The sequence below is a fragment of the Anastrepha obliqua genome, chromosome 3 (genome assembly GCF_027943255.1).
Source record: "Anastrepha obliqua isolate idAnaObli1 chromosome 3, idAnaObli1_1.0, whole genome shotgun sequence".
Lineage (NCBI taxonomy): Eukaryota > Metazoa > Arthropoda > Insecta > Diptera > Tephritidae > Anastrepha > Anastrepha obliqua.
The window spans coordinates 125,826,385-125,847,525 of record NC_072894.1 but is presented as its reverse complement, the minus strand read 5'-3'; the positions used below and the strand labels follow the sequence as shown (position 1 = coordinate 125,847,525).

At 35.0% G+C, this 21,141-nt stretch overlaps 1 protein-coding gene across 4 annotated transcripts in view; it reads right to left on the bottom strand.

Moving 5' to 3' along the window:
- Nucleotides 1-11,993, bottom strand: part of LOC129242745 (formin-like protein) — a 60,358-nt gene extending 48,365 nt beyond the window's left edge. For all 4 annotated transcript variants that reach the window (XM_054879554.1, XM_054879555.1, XM_054879556.1 and 1 more), the window contains exon 1: nucleotides 11,915-11,993. In XM_054879554.1, coding sequence (XP_054735529.1) covers nucleotides 11,915-11,992 — 78 coding nt within the window. In that variant the 5' untranslated portion in view covers nucleotide 11,993. The remainder of the gene's footprint in view (nucleotides 1-11,914) is intronic.
- Between the last annotated feature and the right edge of the window lie 9,148 nt (nucleotides 11,994-21,141).

Genomic DNA, 21,141 nt, shown 5'->3' with positions numbered 1-21,141 from the left:
AAATAAAAAGACTAAACAATTTTAAATATCGCTTTTTATTTTTTTATTGTAAAAAACAATTCCTGAAAATACCCTACATTTTCGAGCTCTAGACCACCGGGACCCCTCAACATTTTGCACTTGAGTGATTGAGTCAGCTACTAGTCGATATTAAACAAGTTTTTCATTTATTTTTTCTTTCTAAAAATACATTGTAAAAGCATTTCCGCTGAAATAATTTCAAAATTTTAAAATTGTTCTACTCCATGATTCAACTATTAAAGGTTTGTTCACTTGTGACATTGCGGTTTGGCGAACGTGGGTTCATTGGAAACATATTTCGTCATTCCCAGATTTTTTAATGAAGCCTACAACATATTCTCTATCGGAGACTACCCAACACTCCTCCCTATTTTAGATCTTTTTTGAAAGCTAGCTCGTTGTAAAATTTGAATTCCTTCAAAAAAGAAACCTTTTTATATCTTTCATTTATGTGTAACTTAGACACAGTTTACCACTGCTTATGTGGTATTTCGGGCTGTGATTAATTACACATTGCTAAATGATAACTATATATTTTTAAGGCAACTTAGGAAGAATTTCCGCAACCTATATTTGAAATGCATGGGGCTTGAATTGACAAAAAGCTCACCTTTTGCGCGCATTGCCCCGAAAAACAATACTTTATGATGTCCTGATTTAAGCGGTGGGTCAGGATGTATTTAATGTCATACTGGTCCTGGACATACCGATACAAACCACCTAGCGAGGTGGAGACGAAACTTTTTTCTACGAATTTGCCTCCACTTTTACCCAAAATTTCTAGAGTTAGCAACCCAGTGCTTTGCTAAGGGAGCCGATTTGTCAAGAAGGAACGAGAAAGCTGCTTACTGAGCAAATCTCTTATTATTGAATCTTGGTTCTACTGGCTCATGTATTTCTGATATTTCATTTCAATTTTATTTACGAAAGAAAACGTAAACAATAATTATTTTGCCTTTTGAAGACAATTTCTTGACAAACTGTACATATAAAGAGTGATTTTTTAGCTAATATTTTTTAAAAAAGTTGGTTTAAACAGCTGACGCACGTTTGGTGTTTTGTTTCACTGTCAAACATCTTCAGTTTGGTCTATAATTTAACCGTGAATCGTCTTACAAACGAACAACGCTTGCAAATCATTGAATTTTATTATAAAAATGCGTGTTCTGTTAAGAAAGTTTAAAGTCGAAAAATTGTGTTCATCGACGAAGCTCATTTTTGGATCAATGGGTACGTAAATAAGCAGAATTGTCGATTTTGTAGTGAAGATTAGCCAGAAGAATTGCAAGAGCTACCAATGTACCCAGAAAAGGTCACAGTTTGGTGCGATTTATGGGCTGGAGGTATCATTGGACCATACTTCTTCAAAGATGCTGCGAATCGTAACGTAACTGTGAATGGTGAGCGCTGCCGGTGGTCAATTGGCCACCCAGATCGTGCGATATAACGCCTTTAGATTATTTTTTATGGGGCTATGTCGATTCAGACAAGCCTGCTTCAATTAACGCATTGGAAGACAACATTAAAGCATTTATGATTTTTGAGATACCGGCCGAAGCATTGGAAAGAGTGTGCCAAAATTGTACTAAGCGGATGGACCATTTGAAGCGCAGTCGCGGTCAACATTTGCCTGAAATAGTCTTCAAACATTAAATTATATGGACTGTACTATTGATTTAAATAAAAATTTCATGCATTTTTCTCAATTTTACGTGTATTTTTTTGAAAAACTTTCTATAGCTCTTAAAAAATCACCCTTTATAAATAATTATGTATGTAACCAGTAGCATAAAAGTGCATTATAGATAAACCAGTTTTTGCGAAATACAGAATAAAACAACATTGGATTTTGAGTCGTACCAAATTACTTCATAATTTTTATAAACTCTAATAGGCATACTTGAAGCATACGCCTACGCTTAGCGCCCATATACTTCGTGCAAAGTTATGTATGTACGAGTACATTTAAGTGTATGCATGTATGAAGGCGCATAAATATGAAACTTTTTGTAAAATCATACATTTCGTGTTGCTTTCAAAATACAAGCCTACTTATGTAATTTCAAACCGCCGGTTTTAACACACAAAAAACGGCGTCTGGTTAACGAAAACCTCTCGTAGCCCATCACTCAATCTCTCCGCCTTCTTATCATGCTTCGTTGATTTGAAAAATTTTCAAGTTAGTAGAATTAGAATGGTATACTAAATGAACAATACAGCTAATGCCTCATCATGCCGATAAATATATTATCGTTCTCTCAAAAGCTGATTAAACTCTTGGGCCGACATATTTAAAGTTTGGTTATTATCCACTTTAAAATTTGTTGTCAGCATTGTAATAATTTCACTTTCAGGCTTTAAATGAATTGTAAACAAATTTGACGATGTAAATGATCAACACTGGACCCGGTTTGATTCATTGGCATTATCAGCCTTAAAAATATATTAATTTAAAAAAAAATAGTAGATTTTCTCTCAAGCCTTACTGTATTGTTTATCTTTGTCAGGGCGAAAACCTTAGAAATGTTGGTAAACTGTACTCTAAAGAAAATAACCGTTTACGAGTGGCATGAACGCTTCAGAAGACATCGTGGCTCCATCGTGAAAGAAAAGTTGATCAATAACCGCAAATTAGTCATCAGAGAGCTGGCAGAGGACTTGAACATTGCTTATGATTCCGTTCAGGACATTGCAGTTAATGATTTGGGTTTGCGCCGTGTTGATCTCAAAGGACCTGAATTTCATGAGAAAAAAACGGCGTTGATATCGTCAAAAACATGATTTCCAAGGCTGAATGCGACCAAACATTCGTCAAACGCTTCATTACTGGAGACGAGTCGTGGGTATGAGTACGACACGCAATACGACGATATCAGGTCAGTGAGTGGAGAGCTCCCAATGAACCAAGCCCAAAAAACACGTCGTTTTCAGTCACAAAAGAAAGTGATACTCTCGGTTTTTATGGATTACAATGGAATTGTACACCACAAAATTTTGCCAGTAGGTCAGACAGTTAATAAGGACCACTATGACTTTATTCGGGCGTTAAGAGATGTTTACATGAAGCAAGAAGAAAGGATTTGCGGGAAAACAACTGTAGATTTTACACCGTGATAACGCACAGTCGCAAAGTGGCATATTTATCCGCGAATTTTTTGGCAAGAGCGAAACGAATACCATCCAACAGCCGTGGAATTCACCTGATATGACTTCTTGCAATTTTCTTCTCGAGACAAAAACTAGGAGCCGCGTTTTAACAGCCGAAAGGAAGTAATTTAAAAATCGAAGACGTCTCTGATGGATATAACGAAAGTAGAGTTCCAAAAATGTTTCGAGAGCTGGATCAAACGCTGGCATAAGTGTGTTGCAGCTGTGTACTTTGAAGGTGATAATATCACATTTGAGGAATAAACTTTTATTTTGAAATTTCTGAATCTATTCCGGGAACTTAAATTTACATAATTGAAATATACATCGCGAATAATCAATTTTTATAAATAGTGGTAGACAAAAGTTTTCGGCATTGCATCAGTATTAATATGCATTATATGAAAATGCCTATATATAAAATGAACGAAACTCCGTACGAAATATTATTTTCAGTAAAATAGAATAAAGGTCATATTTCGAGGAGAAAAATTTAAGATTTTATTAATTAATTTGAATAGCAAAAGTAGCACGTTTAATTCTAATAAATAAAATACAGTAGATTCTGTTTTTATGCGGTATATACGTTCCGCAAGAAACAGTATAAAAAAATAGCATAAAAAAAGCTACCAGTTCTATAGTAAAACTATAGATACGTTTCAAAAGTGCTAAGAACCGCATAAATCTGAAATAATGTAATAAAATCGCATAAAAAAGGGCACTAGTCCCATATTATTACTATAGATATGTTCCATAGACCGCATGAATCTGAAATAATTAAATAAAATCGCACAAACAAAATATTGTATTTTTGAAAATTATATCTTTATTTAAGAATCGTCAGAATCGAAGAATAAATTTACATCGTCAGAAATAGAATCAGACAATACCCGCATGTTGCGCATTCGTTTAGGATTTGGCGTAAAATCACTTTCGTCACTTGAGGAAATGTACACGTCTGATCTAGATGGTTATGCAGGCGGTTCCATACTTGTAGGGTTAGCATTTCTGATGTAATCTGTGATGAGTTTTTGCTTAGCTGGTTTAGAATCTTGTTTATATGTACAATTCCCGATAGGTCGACATGCATTGTTTAATTAAAAAAAAACCGCACTATTTCAAAACCGCATAAAAAAAGCCGCATAAAAACAGAACCTACTGTATATGGTTTTAGTCTTTGATATACACTTCTCACAAAAATTAAGGGAACAGTAAAATTTCCTAAGTTTCTTAGTGATTTTTGAAAAGCTGTATCTCGGTGAAAAATGGGCGCACAGAGCTCCGACAAAAACCATTTAGAAGCTTTAAGATCTTTAAGCACTTTTTTTTTATTTAACGGTTATTTTGTAATCGTCAGTTAAAGGGCGACACAAAAATTTTCGAAATTTATGCTTTTTTTTTTTGATTGCACGGGCTTGGAAAAATTTGTCCGACTAAAACTAGCCATACAGTCAACTAGCTTGATTATTTAGCTTCAATTTGCTTTTTTTTTTAATTCTCGCTACGATCATTTCTCTCTGAGATACCCGCATTTTACGAAAAAGACCATTTTATCTTTTATCATTGATATCTCAACAACTAATAACCCCACAATAAATCAAACAATGGTTTTGGAAAGTGGAATAAACTTCCTATAAGATCCTAATTTAATTTTTTGAGAAAAAAAATTTTTTTTTACCCTTAACGTTGGTTTGAAGTGAACACAAAAAAACGTCTTTTTATGGTTTTTCAGAAAATCTATCGCTCACTTACAAATATTAATGCGGGAACTAATGTTTCCAGGGATTTTTACAGTTTAATATTCCACTAATGACCCTGTAAGTTTTTAAATCGATCCATCAAACCGTTTTTCCGAACCGATTGATCAAAATTTTACAAAAGAATTATAGGAATAAGTGCATTGTTTTTAAACATTGGCTAAACATTATTACATAAAATTGAAAAAACATTTTTTTTGTTTATTAAATTAAAAACAAAAAAAAATCAAACAAAAAAAATTTTCAAATTTGTTTGAAAAAAATTTTGAATATTTTTATCTTGATAAAAGATTAGTTTTGAAAAAAAAACTGTTGCTTGGACGTATATTTAGTCAAAATTTAATATGTAAATTTATTGCACGAACTCCGTAGATCGAGTACTGAATAATGTCTTGGCGATAATAATTAAAAAAAAAACATTAGTAAAATTAGGGTACGCAGCGGTTAAATAGTTTCAATAAGTGCTCAGTATTGTTCCTGAACACAATTTTTTTGCAAATTAAAAAACAAAAAAAATTTGAAAATTTCTGAAATTTTTTTTTTATTTTAATAAGATACTAATGCAAAACTGCGAAAAAAGTTGAAAAAAAAATTTTTTTCAATTATATGTCATACTATTTAGCCAATGTTTAAAAACAATGCACTTATTCTTATAATTCTTTTGTAAAATTTTGATCAATCGGTCCGGAAAAACGGTTTGATGGATCGATTTAAAAATTTACAGGGTTATTAGTGGAATATTAAACTGTAAAAATCCCTGGAAACATGAGTTCCCGCATTAATATTTGTAAGTGAGCGATAGATTTTCTGAAAAACCGTAAAAGGCGTTTTTTTGTGTTCACTTCAAACCAACGTTAAGGGTAAAAAAAATTTTTTTTTCAAAAAATTAAATTAGAATCTTATAGGAAATTTATTCCATTTTCCAAAACCATTTTTTGATTTATTGTGGGGTTATTAGTTGTTGAGATATCAATGATCAAAGATAAAAATGGTCTTTTTCGTAAAGTGCGGATATCTCAGAGAGAAATGATCGTAGCGAGAATTCAAAAAAAAGCAAATTGTTGACTGATCTTAAAACTAGGAATTTAAAGTTTCTAAATAATTTTTGTCGGAACTCCGTACGCCCATTTTTCACCGAGATACAGCTTTTCAACAATCACTAAGAAATTTAGGAAATTTTACTGTTCCCTTAATTTTTGTGAGAAGTGTATGCCAATTTATGGTGCACCCGAATCCATAAATATTTCAGTTTTAAATTTTCATATATTTGTAGCATAAATCTCGGTTACGGCTTAAAGGATGTCCTGCTCCAATGTGCTGAAACCCTCTGAGTTGATAGATCGAAAGGTGAAAAGTACGTATCAGTATATTATTTCATTCCATCGCTGAAAACTTTTACTGGAATTTCCTCGTCCTCTTGAGCAGATAAATAAAATCTTCTGCAGGCTAGTTTATAGAAAATGTGTATAGAGTTTATTATTATGATCCCTCACTATTCTGCTAAAATCACTGGAGCGGCGAAAAGTCAATGAAAGATGCTTGTGGTTGAATGCATGCGCGGAACACCTCTCTTTTAGACATAATGCAATGGTGTCAACGAAATGCTTGGTGGCTATGGGCAACGACAACTATTTAATTATTCTTGTTTTTTTACAAGTTGCAATTACAAATATCAACCGATAAGCAATTACAAATAGCAACTGATAAGCAATTACAATAAGCGATGACGAACCATTCACCACCGTCAGTGATATCGGTGACGTGGTCAATAAAACAGCCGCAACAAAAGCCGACACCATAGCCAATTATGATTCTGATAAATGCAAAGCATGCTCCAAGTCTTGTGCTTTATTCTAAAATTCTATTATTGTTGGATTTTATGCTATCACTTAATGTGACGACCGATCGTCGGGTGACTAATGTTCGCCACCATGACCCATAACAATTGTTGGCAATGGCGACGACGTCGCTACCAACAAGTGGCTCTATTTGATTTCAACGCTGACTGGATGTTTGGATCCACACTGTATTCGCTTCGATTGCCTATTGATTGCGTGCTTATCAAGAAAATTTGCCGCCATGCAGTTCTACAAACAGGCTTTCTTGCATAATATGTTCTTATATATGTGCAAAGCTAGGCAGCACGTGCAACCAGAGTAGGTTGAAGTAACAGCAGCAAGGAATAACTCAAATTATTTGCCACTATATACAAATTCACAACTGAGCTAATTTATTGCCACTTGTACCCGATTTCAGCGCTGAAAATTTATTCAATGCTACATATTTGGCTGCTTGGGATGGTGTGTATGTATGTATGAGTGTGTATGTATGTACATGTACAGGTGCATAGCTGGAAGTGCGTTCTACTGTGAAAATCTGCCTCTCTGCTTCTTGCAGCATTACAAATAAAGCAAATGCAGCGAAAAGGTTGCACCAAAGATTCGATCACGTTCAGATGTGTACGTGACGCATTTGAGTTAACTTATGCACATTTGCAACCAAAATAATAGCAGTTCGCAGAGGAGCTTTTTATCTACCATTGTAATTTTATTACTTTGAAGTTTTTTTAATTTTTCTTCCTCCTAATGCATTTACCAGAGGATAGAACTAGAACAAAACGAAGTACCCACTGTCATCAAAAAAGCAGTCGGCGCACTCGCGTATCGACACCTAAGTAAGAGACTTCGTTTATCTAGGAACCATCATTAACACAAATTTAATGGCAGCCTTGAAATCCAACGGAGAATATCTCTTACCAACAAGTGCTATCTTGGACTAAGTAGCCCATTAAGTAGTAAAATCTTGTCTCGACGAACAAAACTAACACTCTACAAGGCTCTCATTATGTCCGTCCTAATGTATGGCGCAGAAGCTTGGATGACGACAATATCTGATGGGGCGCCTCTTGGAGTGTTTGAGAGAAAGATTCTGCGGAAGATTTTTGGACTTCTGCACATTAGCAACGGCGAGCATCGCAGGCGATGGAACAATGAGCTGTATGAGCTTTACAACGACATAGACAAAGAGCAGCGAATAAAGATCCAAGATCATGTCGTCCGAATGGATACAAACACTCCGGCTCTGAAAGTATTGGATGCGGTACCAGCTGGTAGAAACAAAAAAGAGGAAGGCCTCCTCTGTGTTGGAAAGAACAGGTAGAGAAAGACTTGGCTTCACTTGGTGTTTCCAACTGGCGCCGGTTAGCACGAGAAAGAAACGACTGAGGCGCTTTGTTAAACTCGACCAAAATCTCGGAAGCGATTTTCGCTCCAATCAAGAAGAAAAAGACCTCATTAAAGGAGTTGTAAATAAAAAAAGACTATTGTGTATGGGCCGCTGCTGGAAAGCACTTGGCAAAGCACTTCCAGCAAAAGATCAAATTGCTGGATTCACACATAAAACCAAGGCATATAAAATGTCCATTAATCAGGTCGCATACCATACATATCGCCCCCTAAATACAAAAGGGTCACAACTCAAAATTTTCCACACTCGAGCTTGACTTGTTTACAGTAACACAGAAAACAAACTATGTGACATATCACGCTGAAATTTGCCATGTAAGCTTATAACAGTCCTACCAAAAAACAAAAAATTTATTTTTGCCATATGTCATCCGCGGACCGTTTTATTGATAACGTCTCGTTCATATTTGAGCAGAAGGGACATTTTGAGTTGTGACCCTTTTGTATTTAGGGTGCGATATAGTAAACCGCAGTATCGCAATACTTTTTAATAATATATAAATACATTTTTTTTTAATAAAATATAAATTAAACCAAACTTTTTGGCATGCAGAAACTGCTCTCTAGGATTATTAGGTTGGGATGAAAAAGTAATTAATATAAAAATAAAAAATAAATGTTTATCAACATGTTAAGAAATATGGAGTAGCACTGCTGTTAATAAGCTCGCAACTGTGTGTATGTATGTTTGGGTGCATACATATATGTATGTAACTGGTTGCAAAATTTGCAAATTTCCCTGTTGTTGGACTAGAAGCAGGGCAAACAAGCTTTTTTTACTTGGACGATTTACTTACAAAAGGAGTTTTTTATTATGGCACAAATATCCAAGTTTATTTAATTTTAATTTATTTATTATTTGCATGTAGCAAAATCTTTCGCATAGTTAAGTGCACTACATCACGCCAAATATGCCCTTTTTTTACAAAATCGCTAAATATCCTGACTTGAAAACTTACACCGTACATGAAGCATTAAAAAATACTTTTCTGTGGCCGACTATACTCTACGTAAAACCACATGCGGCTTCCTTATCTCTACTCTTATGTATCCTTTTTACAATAATAATAAAATAAATTTACTAAATACAAATAGAAAATAATTATACTAAAACTGGCACTTCGTCACATAATTTTTGCGAAAACGACCGCAAAGTGCATGCATATGTATGTACGAGTATAAAACCTCAAAAAATGTTCTCTTCTTGGTTTAGTCACCGCCTTAAACCTTATCTTTAACCAATGTTTCTGCACTAAAACTAAGTCAAGCAAGCTGTACCTTCCGCGCTTGTATATAAGAGTTTACTACTTATACTTTAGTTCACGCTATACGTAAGAGTTTAGGTTAAAAAATGAAATCATTTTCGATTTATTGAGATTTAACTGAATAACTAAATTTGCGCGCAAAATCTAGGCGCCCGGCACGATTCCGGGAAGCGTATGGGCTTTCCCTCTAATTGCTTCTGTCGCAGCTACACGAGAAGGAGATGGAGAGTGTTGAACAATTTCTCTGCCACTCTCCCGCTCTTAACCTGAATGCGATATCGCTGTCTAAACTCTTACCTTTTTGGAAGTCTGGCAGACTTAGTATCCCCAGCCATCCACAGTATTTCACCGCTAGAAACGAAGTGGCTTCAGCATATGGGGACTTACAGCCCAAACTAGTGGTATTAAGTGGGGCCTTTCTACACCTTCATTAAGAGTAGCGATCATCCCTCAAAATTGTTAACACACTCAATTGCTACGAGAAGAGTCTCAAAATTGCTAACACTCAATTGCTAAGTGAGCTATGAATATGGATGTTAGAGTTTGGAAAGGAGAGATAGATTTATTTATTTTATTTTAATAATCTACAGTACAAATTAACTTACAGACTAGACAAAAAGTGTAGAAAATCAAGCAATGGGTGCATTACTTGCCAATTTAGTCTTCAAGTTTTCCCCATAAAAGGAGTAAACATTACGAAGACTTTTTTGTGAACATTAAAGCTTTTCCACTCAAGTAGAACTGGGCAGTCGACGATGCCATTAATAACCCTGAAAATATATAAAAGTGAAAGGAATGTGCTTCTCTTTTCTAAAGATTCTAAATTATTTAGCTTTAGCCGAGAATTATAGGGTGGAACAGGGGCCTCGAATCGCAGGGAATGCAATGCCTGCTTAGGAAATATTTTTTGAACGCGCTCAATTCTATTTATCGTCAGTTGGTCATAAGGTTCCAAATAATAACAAGGAACGAATATGCGAACGAACAAGAGCAGTAAACAGCAGTTTATAGGAATACGGATCAGAAAATTCAAATTCATTGCGACGAATGAAACCTAGAACCGAGTACGATTTTGAAAGAATACTAAAACTAATGTGACCACTGAACTAAATCTTTTTATCGAATAAAACTTCAAGATCCTTAAACTCTATTACACTTTGTAATACATTATTAGAAATGGTGTAGGACGTGTAAAAATGTACTAACGCCTCGGAAATGGTAAATGAAATATTCAAACACAGACGCGACTTCATGCACTATCCATGAAGATTTCTTAAATCGAGTAGAAGCTTCTGAGCATCCACTAAGTCCTTAACAGATGACGAAACTTTCAAATCATTCGTGAAGAGCAGAACTTCGAATAGGAAAAACATTTGTTTATGTCAATGATATAAATGAAAAACAGATTTTGAAATATTTGTGAAATTTATATATATATATATATATATAAATATATTGTGAATATTTCAGTAAGAGCGCTTCAACTTTTAAACTTTTTTGAATAAAACACAAACGGTTTGACTTTTTTAACTATTTTTTTTTTTATTATCGAGTTGGAACATATACATTTAAGTATGAAATTCGATTTCTTTTGCATGACCACCGCGTGCACGTTTTACGAAGTCCAATCGTTGAACCCAATTTTCGACCACTCTTTTGCATAAATCGGCCGAAATTCCAGCAATTTCGCGTTCAATATTGGCTCTGAGCTCACAAATCGTCGCCGAGTTGTTACTGTAGACCAATGACTTCACATAACCCCAAAAACGGGACGGCTTGTTAAATGGACCGTAAAATGGCCGTAATGCTCTTAAAGTAGCAGCAACAGAACGATTATTTTCATAAAAAATTTGCACGATTTGCAATCGTTGCTCAAGTGTGTAGCGTTCCATGATGAAATGTATACTAATGAAGTTTACAAATGACAAGCGAAAAATAAAAAATATTGCGTCGTTCGCCCTCCCTATCGGAAAAAAGTTGAAGCGCACCTATTAAAAAACCCTATACAAAAAACTTGTGAACGAAGAATAGTTTTCTTTAAAATAAATTATATGCGTCGTGCGTCTTAACCCACCCATATGAAAAATGAGCGTTCTAAAGCTTTAAACGCAATTTTTCTGGAATTTTTATATCCTCTGTGGTTTTTAAACAAGGTGGCGCTAAATAAAACATCCAATTAGAAGCTTTATAATTTTTGCAAATCGCGTCGTACGTCAATCATTTGATACTTATGAACTAGACAGCTGCGGTATACAAACAGACAAGTAACGGTAAAAGTAAAAGTAGAGATTTTCATCACTCAAAATCATTTTTTGATTTAGTAGATAAGTTATTTAATAATAAAATTGGATGATTAATTTTGCGCCATGAGAGCGTGAATACGCACATACTTAAATAAAAAGTTTTATTTTCTAAACTCCCCATGCATGCAAGCACAAATACAATAAACAGTTGTAGATAAGTATGAATATCCACTAACCTGATCACAAATTATGTCCCATTTCTTTTCATCATCGTAATTCTTAAGTAATTTCGCTTTGTCTGGCGGTAAGTCCATGGAAGCCTGAAAAATATAAGTAAATATTTAGCTCTTTATGTACATATGTGAATATAAAGGTTATGTAAAATCATTCGAATTCAATTGAAAACTTTATTGTGGCCAAAACTCATTATTGAAATTAAATCGATCGTTTACATTAGAAAACCAGCAACCAAAAAACAAAGCAAATTAAAGCAGTTGGTGGCCAGAAATCGCCCTTCACATGTCCATATAAAAATGGGAGTGGTTATAAATAACGGTAGTGGAGGCATATATACAGTAACTAAAACAAAAAAAAATGCAACCCTCATTTAGATGACGTAAATGCGAGTTTTTGAAGGCATAACTTTTCGCTCGTACATACATAAATACATATAAGTATGTGTGTATATATTACAAGGTGCCTTTTGAAGTAAGCAGGACTTTTAAGAATATATATTTCTACTGCTACAGATGCCGGCAGTTACTTGCATCGGAAGTGCACATCCATTCGCGGCGATAGCACAAAAATAACATCCAACAAAGACCCAATACATTTAGTATTTTAGTATTCATGAAGCTTGAAGCAGGCATTTCTATTCAAATTAACCAAATTTGTATTGCGTGAGATAATTCATGAATGGCGGAAAAGGTTTAAAAACGGTCATGAAGATGTAAATGGTGAATTATATATTGAAGAAGCTAAAGAACGCATGCATCCATTTTCAATATAGTCCATTGCAATGGAAAGTTTCGGAGATAATAATGATACTCAGGCTCAGGTAAAAGCTCAAATGAAGCGGCTTATTACCGCCCAATTGCATTACTACCGTTTAAAAATCACATACAGGAAACTGATACCTCCACACCAATTCGGCTTTCGTGAAAACCACTCAACAAGTGCATCGAATAGTCTACCCCATAGAACTCCAAGAAAGCCACAAAGTCTGTTCTGCAATGTTCCTTGACGTCGCTCAAGCGTTCGTTAAAGTTTGGCACGAAGACCTACTTCAACTTGTCAACGCAAAACAAAATTCTTATTTAAGATCACATATTAAAGCGGGTTTAGTCGTACGGCATACGGCATGTGGTCTCGTTTTCGTTTATTTCAAGTCTAAAACATAATTGTAGTTTTTCCAAACCACTATGAGCTAATATGAACTTAAATTATTACAGATAGTTAAATACATAAATTTAAAAACAGAGTTCAAAAATGTTTAAAATGACGCCGGAAAGTCAAGCACAATAGAACTCGAGATCTCATTGAATTGAATTCACGGGCAATAGAAACATTACGCGCATAATTCGCGTTAATCAATTTAAGATGAAATGGGTAAGTGTTGCGTGGAGATCTTGTAGGGATATTAAAGTTAATGCTCCCTAAAAGAGATGAACAATGGATTTCTCCTTCAATTACACTAAAAACAAAAGACAATGAGAGAACAGACCTTCTACTCTGCTTTAAGTTAAATTAAATTTGGTTTGTACTGCCAAAACAGATATTTATATCATAGAAAGATTTCAGAACAAGGTCATCAGTGCCATTGTAAATGCGCCCAGGTACGTACGCAACGAGAGGCTTGCATAGAGACCTAAAGATTAAAATGGTTTCCGAAACAATTGGTTCAATGCAATTCAACACACACAAAGCCTAGAAATACTTGTAAACCATGAGAAGCTGTCATACTTGGTGATGGGGCAACCGCAACAAGAAGGCTGAAGGAAACCAAAATGCTTGATTTGATCAGTAGTTAACACTCTATTTTAAAATTTAATTCTTAACCAAATGAAAATTACTTATTAGTTTCATATAACTAATGTAATATTTAATTTAATTTAATTTTAATTAAAATTCATTGAGTTAGGAAAAATTATGTCAACAATTTTAATTTTCGCTTTTCGACGTGACATGGGGGCTAGAAGAAAAAGCTGAGTTGTTGTCTCATCTCGCCGATCGTCACTAGTAGGAAATGCGTTGATTTAAAATCGTAGAATTATCGCATGTTCATCAATCAATTGGTATCTGAACTGCGAAGCTTTTTCTTTAAAAATAATTATGGGTGATCAGTGTGCACTCTCGCGGAGAGCAAGCACGACTTCTTCATTCACAAACTTTCAAGGGAAGCGTGAGCAAAGTGCAGTATTTGGTAACAAAAACATGAAATTAAAACTGAAAGGTTGCTAAAGGGGCTTTTTGCAAGGAGCTCCCCATGAAGATTAAGTCCAGGCTGACGGACCACTGATGTGTGGGAAGTTGCTATCAAAACAGATGCTCACTAGTGTAAGAAGGACGTAAATATTTTCTCCGACAAAAAAACAAAAATTCGGGCTCTAGGTTCGCTGATGGTGCGCACGAGACTAGGGAATGTTTGGCCATCCGAATACTTTGAAATTAAGCTCATATGGGTACCTGAGCACATAGATTTGTAAGAAACATTTCTGATAAGGTAGCTAGATAGGGGGCATATGAAGCGGTTTACCCGCGAAATGAATGAGCTTGGGTTTCTTGACTACTTGTGGTCTGCTTCTGGAAATATGGGGTTTGCGTCAACTATCGCAAAGGCCAGTGCACCAGCTGGCACCAGCTTCACTCAATGCTTAGTGTTTAGCGATGAAGAGAAAGATCCGCATTTGGAGCAACACTAATCCATCAACTATCGATGCGCTTCGAAAAATGAACCACTTAGTGTCATATCACACCACCCACGAGCAATCAATTGATAATTTTGCAGTACTGGGTATCAAGATTTCCCTCAGAAATGAAAAGATCTAGCCTTCACAATCATGTCATGTGGATAAGGCAACTACTTATTATTGCAGTCTCGATCTTATCAATCATGATAAGTGGTATCGTGGAAGTGGAAATTCGCGGACGTGATCGAAAATGTGTACTCTACTATGCAATTGGTGCTCTGCTTCCATGGTGTGCATATGGCTTGATGGAGCTCTTGTGTGCCTTCCCAATGGGTAACTCTTTGAGCATGTTCCCAACTAATTACCCTGCTTTTAGCTTCTGCCCAGTTGATACCACAGCATGGTTCTGAACCGTGAAAATCTGCTGACGGCCCCGCTTTAGCGAGTTCATCAATAATTTCATTACCATTTATTCCAGAGTCACCCGGAACCTAGCAAAGTACAATTTCGTTTCGTTGTTGGTTGTTGCGAGTAATTTTAACTATTTAAGCCCCTAAAGCCACCCTTTACATAAATGTCTGTAATTTTTTGGGCTGGTGCTTATCTATGAAATTTCATTAGCTGCATAGTTGCCATTTTGTCACACCTCAAAAATTAATAGGTAACTTCACAAAATGCATTGTCACAATTTCTACATTCACAATCAAAACGGAAATATGTACATATGCATGTGTGCGTACGAATAAGGCACAATATCCAATCACTACAGTTTCGTCAATTGTAATGCAGCCAAAGATAAAATTTACTTTAGTGTTAAGCACTCGCAATCGTGTACTGTACCGTAAAGCGATGACAGAGCAGTTACCTAACCGTACGTATTGCACCAGTACATACATACATACATTTTAACTGTTCCTAAATCACTGGGATCGGACATACATATGCACATATTTATTTATTCAATATATATATTTTTTAATTTATTATTATGATTTTGATTTTGATTTTAAAATTTGCTATAGAAAAGTTAGTCTGGCACGTAAGTAATAGAACGTAGATAATCAATAGTTAAAAATTCTACTTCAATTGCAAAACAATTGCACTTAAATACTCTTTGCCGTGGCATCTATGTACCTACATAAATAACTCAAAATACACCTTTTACAGTTACGGTATTAATGGGCAGTTACTCGTATAACTGCATTCTAGCACTCGCACGTATTGTTTTTATGCAACTTTTAAAAGCGCAATGCAATATCTTTTATTAGTTATTTGAAAAATTTTCATATTTAGTCATTGATTCCGTTGGATATTGAATACATATGCAAAAATGTGAAAAGTGGTTATCCATGAGGGTATTTTACTGCAAAAATGTATACTTTTATGGCATGCAGTAAAGTATAATTATACTTACATACATACACACATGAGCGAACATTATTACATGTAACTTTGTATCCAACACGTACATACATACATAGAGTAACATGAAAATGATCTTAAAGTAAGGTAACATCAATTCAGTGGAATGTAATTGAACCGATCATTTAGAAATTCAAGAGAAAGTAGCACTCATACAAGGGAGTTCTATATTTTTCTACTTCTGTTCGCTTATCTTTCATCAAATAGTAGGTATTAGTAGTTACTTTAAAACTATACCTATCTACGTAAGCCTAAGCGTGTCCACCTGAACCTAACCTTGCATGCATAAGGCGCACTTATGAGTGAATGAACTCAGATCGTTTTTATTTTTTTTTTTTTTTTTTTTTTTTGTATTCGTATATGGTTGTTTCCTTTTAGATGCTAGGCAAGAAAGCAATGAAACATGTTTTAAATACAAATTTATTTTGTGTATTTAACCGCTATAGCCCGTCATCACCTACGCCATCAGAATCAAAAGTCAAACTCCTAGTTTCAGATTTCTCAGCCGTCTGTGTTTGTTTGTTTTATAGATGCGAGCCAAGCAGAGAATGGTCTGACCAGTTCAACTATGGCAGGTTTTGTCCAGTGTTTGATGTTCTTATTATGGACGCATGTCGAATTTGACAAACACGATTGCTTAAAAACGATATACATACATATATGATTCAATTATTAAAGGTTTGCTCACTAGTGACATTCGATTTTTGACACTCCCTTACAAAAGGTTGTATTTAAGAAGGTGATAAACGGGAACAAATTAAATCCTTTTTGGTAAAAATGGTAGCAAAAAAGAATTTTTTTACTTAATATTTGAATTTGAGTCTGATATTAAAACAAGAAATTATTTCACTTAAACCAATATTTTATTTTGTGATTTTTAAATTTAAAACCGATTGCGAAGTTGCAAAGTTTCGCCAATATGAAACTCTTTCGTTAAAAATAAATAAATATTTGACGCGTACAATTCTGTTAGGTGTTTGGCCGAGATCCTCCTGCTATTTGTGGCATGCGTCTTGTTATTCCACAAATGGAGGGACCTACAGTTTTAAGCTGAATCCGAAAGGCGGATGGTTTTTATGAAAAGCTTTTTCATGCTTGTACTGTACTTCGCTGAGGCTCCTCTGGACACTTCATCCATTATTGGTGATAAGTTCCGTCAATATTAACTTTCTTATAATGAGGTCTGCAATGTTAGCGATTGCGTCGGCACTATCCCATTATTCTCCCTGCCGTAACACTTTGGGAAATGCTCTTTTCAAAACATGAATTCCTTCTAAACCACCACATCATAAAAAATAAAGCTTTTTAAATTCTCCTTTTATCGATCTCGGATTGCCTGACTTAAGCGGTATGTATTTCATGTCATACTACCATAGTCCTGGACATACCGATAAAAACTCTTCAGCGGGTTGTTGCTGGTAAGCAGACCATTTTGAAAATGAAATATTTTTTCTACAAACTTTACTTTTCCTCCATTTTTACTAAACATTTCTAAAGCTAGCAACCCAGTGCCTTGTTAAGGGAGCTGATTTGAAAAGAGGGAACGAGAAAGCTGCTTACTGAGCAAACCTTTTATTATTGAATCATGACATACATACACCATCAAAATAGGTAAGCCCATTAGATCCATTTACAATGGTAGTACAACATATTTACAGTAGGATGGCCAAAACAAAAAATGTGTTCTTCTTGGTGGTAATTTGTTCTATGGACACAAAAATGACAAAAAAACACCTGAGTCCGTGACATGTGATTCATTTGACATTGTGGTAAATTTATCTGAAATTTTGTTAAAAAACAAAATTAGTTCATTCAATGTTGAAAATTTGGATGTAAAGTTTTTTAATAACACTTTCACGTGCGGTAGCACCAACGTGGTGTTATGGAAAGTCATTTGCAAAGTCTTTCAGAGCGTTAGTTGCTTCATTGTTTTCAAAGCGTCACATTGCAGTTGGGTATACATATAGTTTTAGTAACGTTGTAAAAGTATTCCCTGATAATGGATTACGAAAGAGCTAATACCATAGAAGATAATTATGCTGATGTGCTCTCTAATCTTCCTGCGGATTTCCACGATTGTTATTTAGAAGAGACAAGTGAAAGTGATGCAGAATCTGTAGATTCAGATATTATTACTGGAGTGCATAGAAGTCAACGGATCTAGCCTTTACCGAGTGATTCTGAAGAAAGCGATGAAGAAATCCATTTAGATTGAATAGGATTTGATGAAACTGTGAATAATGAAGGCTTTTAGAGGTATTTCGCGTCCTATTGAGTTTCCAATAAATAAAAGGAAGGTAGATGAGTTTGTAGACATGTATGTTTACTGGAAACGAGTTGTTTAAATGTATTGCCACGGAAAAAAACAGATACCACCCACAGAATTGTATTAGCACAAAAAAGTTCCAAGTGGTTGGATGTAACGGTAGCAGAGCTTAAAAAGTGGTTTGTACTAATAATTGTAATGGGACTTGTAAAAAACCAAGAACGAACGATTAGTGGTCCACAAATCCACTGATAGAGACACCAATATTTTCCAAAATAATGAGCCGTAATAGATTTAGGCAAATATTGAGTCACTCATTTTGCAAGCAATGGCTCACAATCTAACCGATTATTCAAAGTTCAATACCTAATAGAATATTTCTCCAAAAAATTACAAAAAACTACAATGTATTTAATTTTTTCTTTTTCAATAACCTCAATAAATAACGTTTATTTATACGTATTGTATGATTTAATAATAATCAGCTATAATCAAAAATTTGTTGTCTTCTATTTTTTTCTAACTTTTTTGCATTAATAGCTGAAACTATTCTCACAACTTTTCAAGTTAGCAGTTATTTTTAAATAAGTAGTGTAAAATACTGCCTTAGTGAAGCGCTACGCACCTACGCGAATAATATGTCCGTTTGCAAATCAATCGAAACGACGCTGCGTAATGTTCAAGCAGATACACGGTATTTTAAAAATTGCCGACAAAAAATGTTTACATAGAAAAATTTTAGAGTTACACAAATTTTAACAAAAAAACAATATATTTATTTTTGTAATAAATTTACAAAAAAAATTGAAATTATTTTTCACAAGAAACAAAAGCAAAATGTTTGCAACAAAGAAACAAAAACATTTCCAAAAATTATTTTATTTTAAAGTAAATTTTTCATGAAAACTTAAAAAAAGAGCCCTTAAAACTGAATAGATTTCAAAATTACAATTTTTTTTCAAATGTTTTTTAGTTTACTTCTTATTATATTCGAGGCTACAAATATTCCAATTGTCAAAAAATCGATGACAATCTCGGAAATACTGGAACCACTTGACATGGAATCGCTCACCTATTTTTCTTATTTAATATTTACCCGTGCCGCCAACGCTTTCATTGAATTCTAATGGGAAAAATGCACTTACAAATGCAAAATGAATCACCCTGTATGTGTACTTATGCAGTTTTTAAAGCTTTTTTTGAAGCTCATAGATATAGAACGTCTGGATTTATGAAAAGTAGAGAAGCCACAGCTTCAAGGTAGCGATATGGCAATCTGGTTGCACTAATCCTCTCTGCGGGTACGCAAAATAGGGCTTTACAGGTGGAATTTCTAAGCATGGATTTGTATTCATTCCTGCATTGCGTTTCAATCAAGCGGATTGCTGAGACTCATGCATTATTTCTGGATAGTGTTGCGTTTTGGACTCATGCCTCTTTGTTTTTAGTTTTTTTATGTTTTTGATACTTTTCGTAAACTTGTGCTTTTCGACTTCCATCCCATTTTCTTTGCCTACTCGTTGACACCTTTTCTTCGCACAACCTGATAATCAAAATAGTAAATATTGTAATTTGCCGTAGACATCCGCATGCTCTTGTTGCTCAGCTAAAGTTGACATTCAGTCGTTGTCTGACGTTATTTAATTGTAAATTTTTACAATACATTCTTATGTTGTTTGTTTATGAGTCGTAAATTTTATTTCTAGTTCAGGCAACTATTGCGAGTAGATCTTTGTTGAACTTTAAAAAGGAGCAGAATGCTAGCACGTGCCCAGTTACTGCATGCTTTAGAAAAAAGTGATAATTGAGTTTTAAATAAGATTACTATTAACTGAACTTTGGGTACTTGAAATACTTATCTACATGAATATGTTTTTTATTCTTTAGGCGGCTTAGAGTAACCGGAAAAATATCAAGATAACCCATCAAAATTACAATAAATAAAAATACAATACAAAAAACAATAAAGCATAAAATTTCGTGAATAACTTTCGTAAATCTGCACTGTACTCGATAATTAGAACATGAAATAGAACAAAATTACATCACTAACTTTTCCCATGCATATCGAATGGACGTGGGGCCGCGGGGCAGTAAAACTGAGCATAAATAATTACAGATAGAGAAAAAACCGTTGCTCAAGGCTTTTCAAGTTTGACGTTTCTTAATCAAAATTCAACACACATTTTGAAAGGAGATTCATTATCCGTTTATTGGCATCTGTAATAGAGGGTAGGGTAGGTAGGTAGGTAAGATGGCAAGAGTACCCCAGGTACACTACAAGTAGCACTTACGTGCCGTTTTGATACCATAATGTGGACCACTACCTGTGAAAGGATTAAGGGAGGAGAGAAAAAAGATCTAGATCTAAAAAAGAGAGAAAAGGGATCTAGACTAGAGAATTTCATCAAGTCATCCCCAAAGGGGACGCTGAGGAATCTCAAGCGCCTAGCCGCCAGAGCCGGACATTTGCAGAGAAAGTGTTCCACAGTCTCTTTCTCTGCAGGATCCCGACAGCTTCTGCAATGGGGGTTGTACGGAATTCCAAGCTTCTCCGCATGAGTGCCGATCACCCAGTGACCAGTGATCACCGCAATGAGTTTGGAAATTGAATGGCGGGGGGGTTCCCATCACCTTAAGCGTTCTGTTTATATCGTATTGAGGCCACAGTGCTTATGAAATGGCACACGATGAGACAGACCTCCATCTGTCTTGCGCTTTTCTTAGAAAGAAGTTGTGTAGTTTCCCTTTAACGACAGCCAAGGGGATACCGATGTCTGAGAAGGGGGCAGCTGGATCCGGCTCTGCCGCCCCCTTCCTGGCAAGCTCATCGGCAATTTCATTTCCCTCTATATTCCTGTGCCCA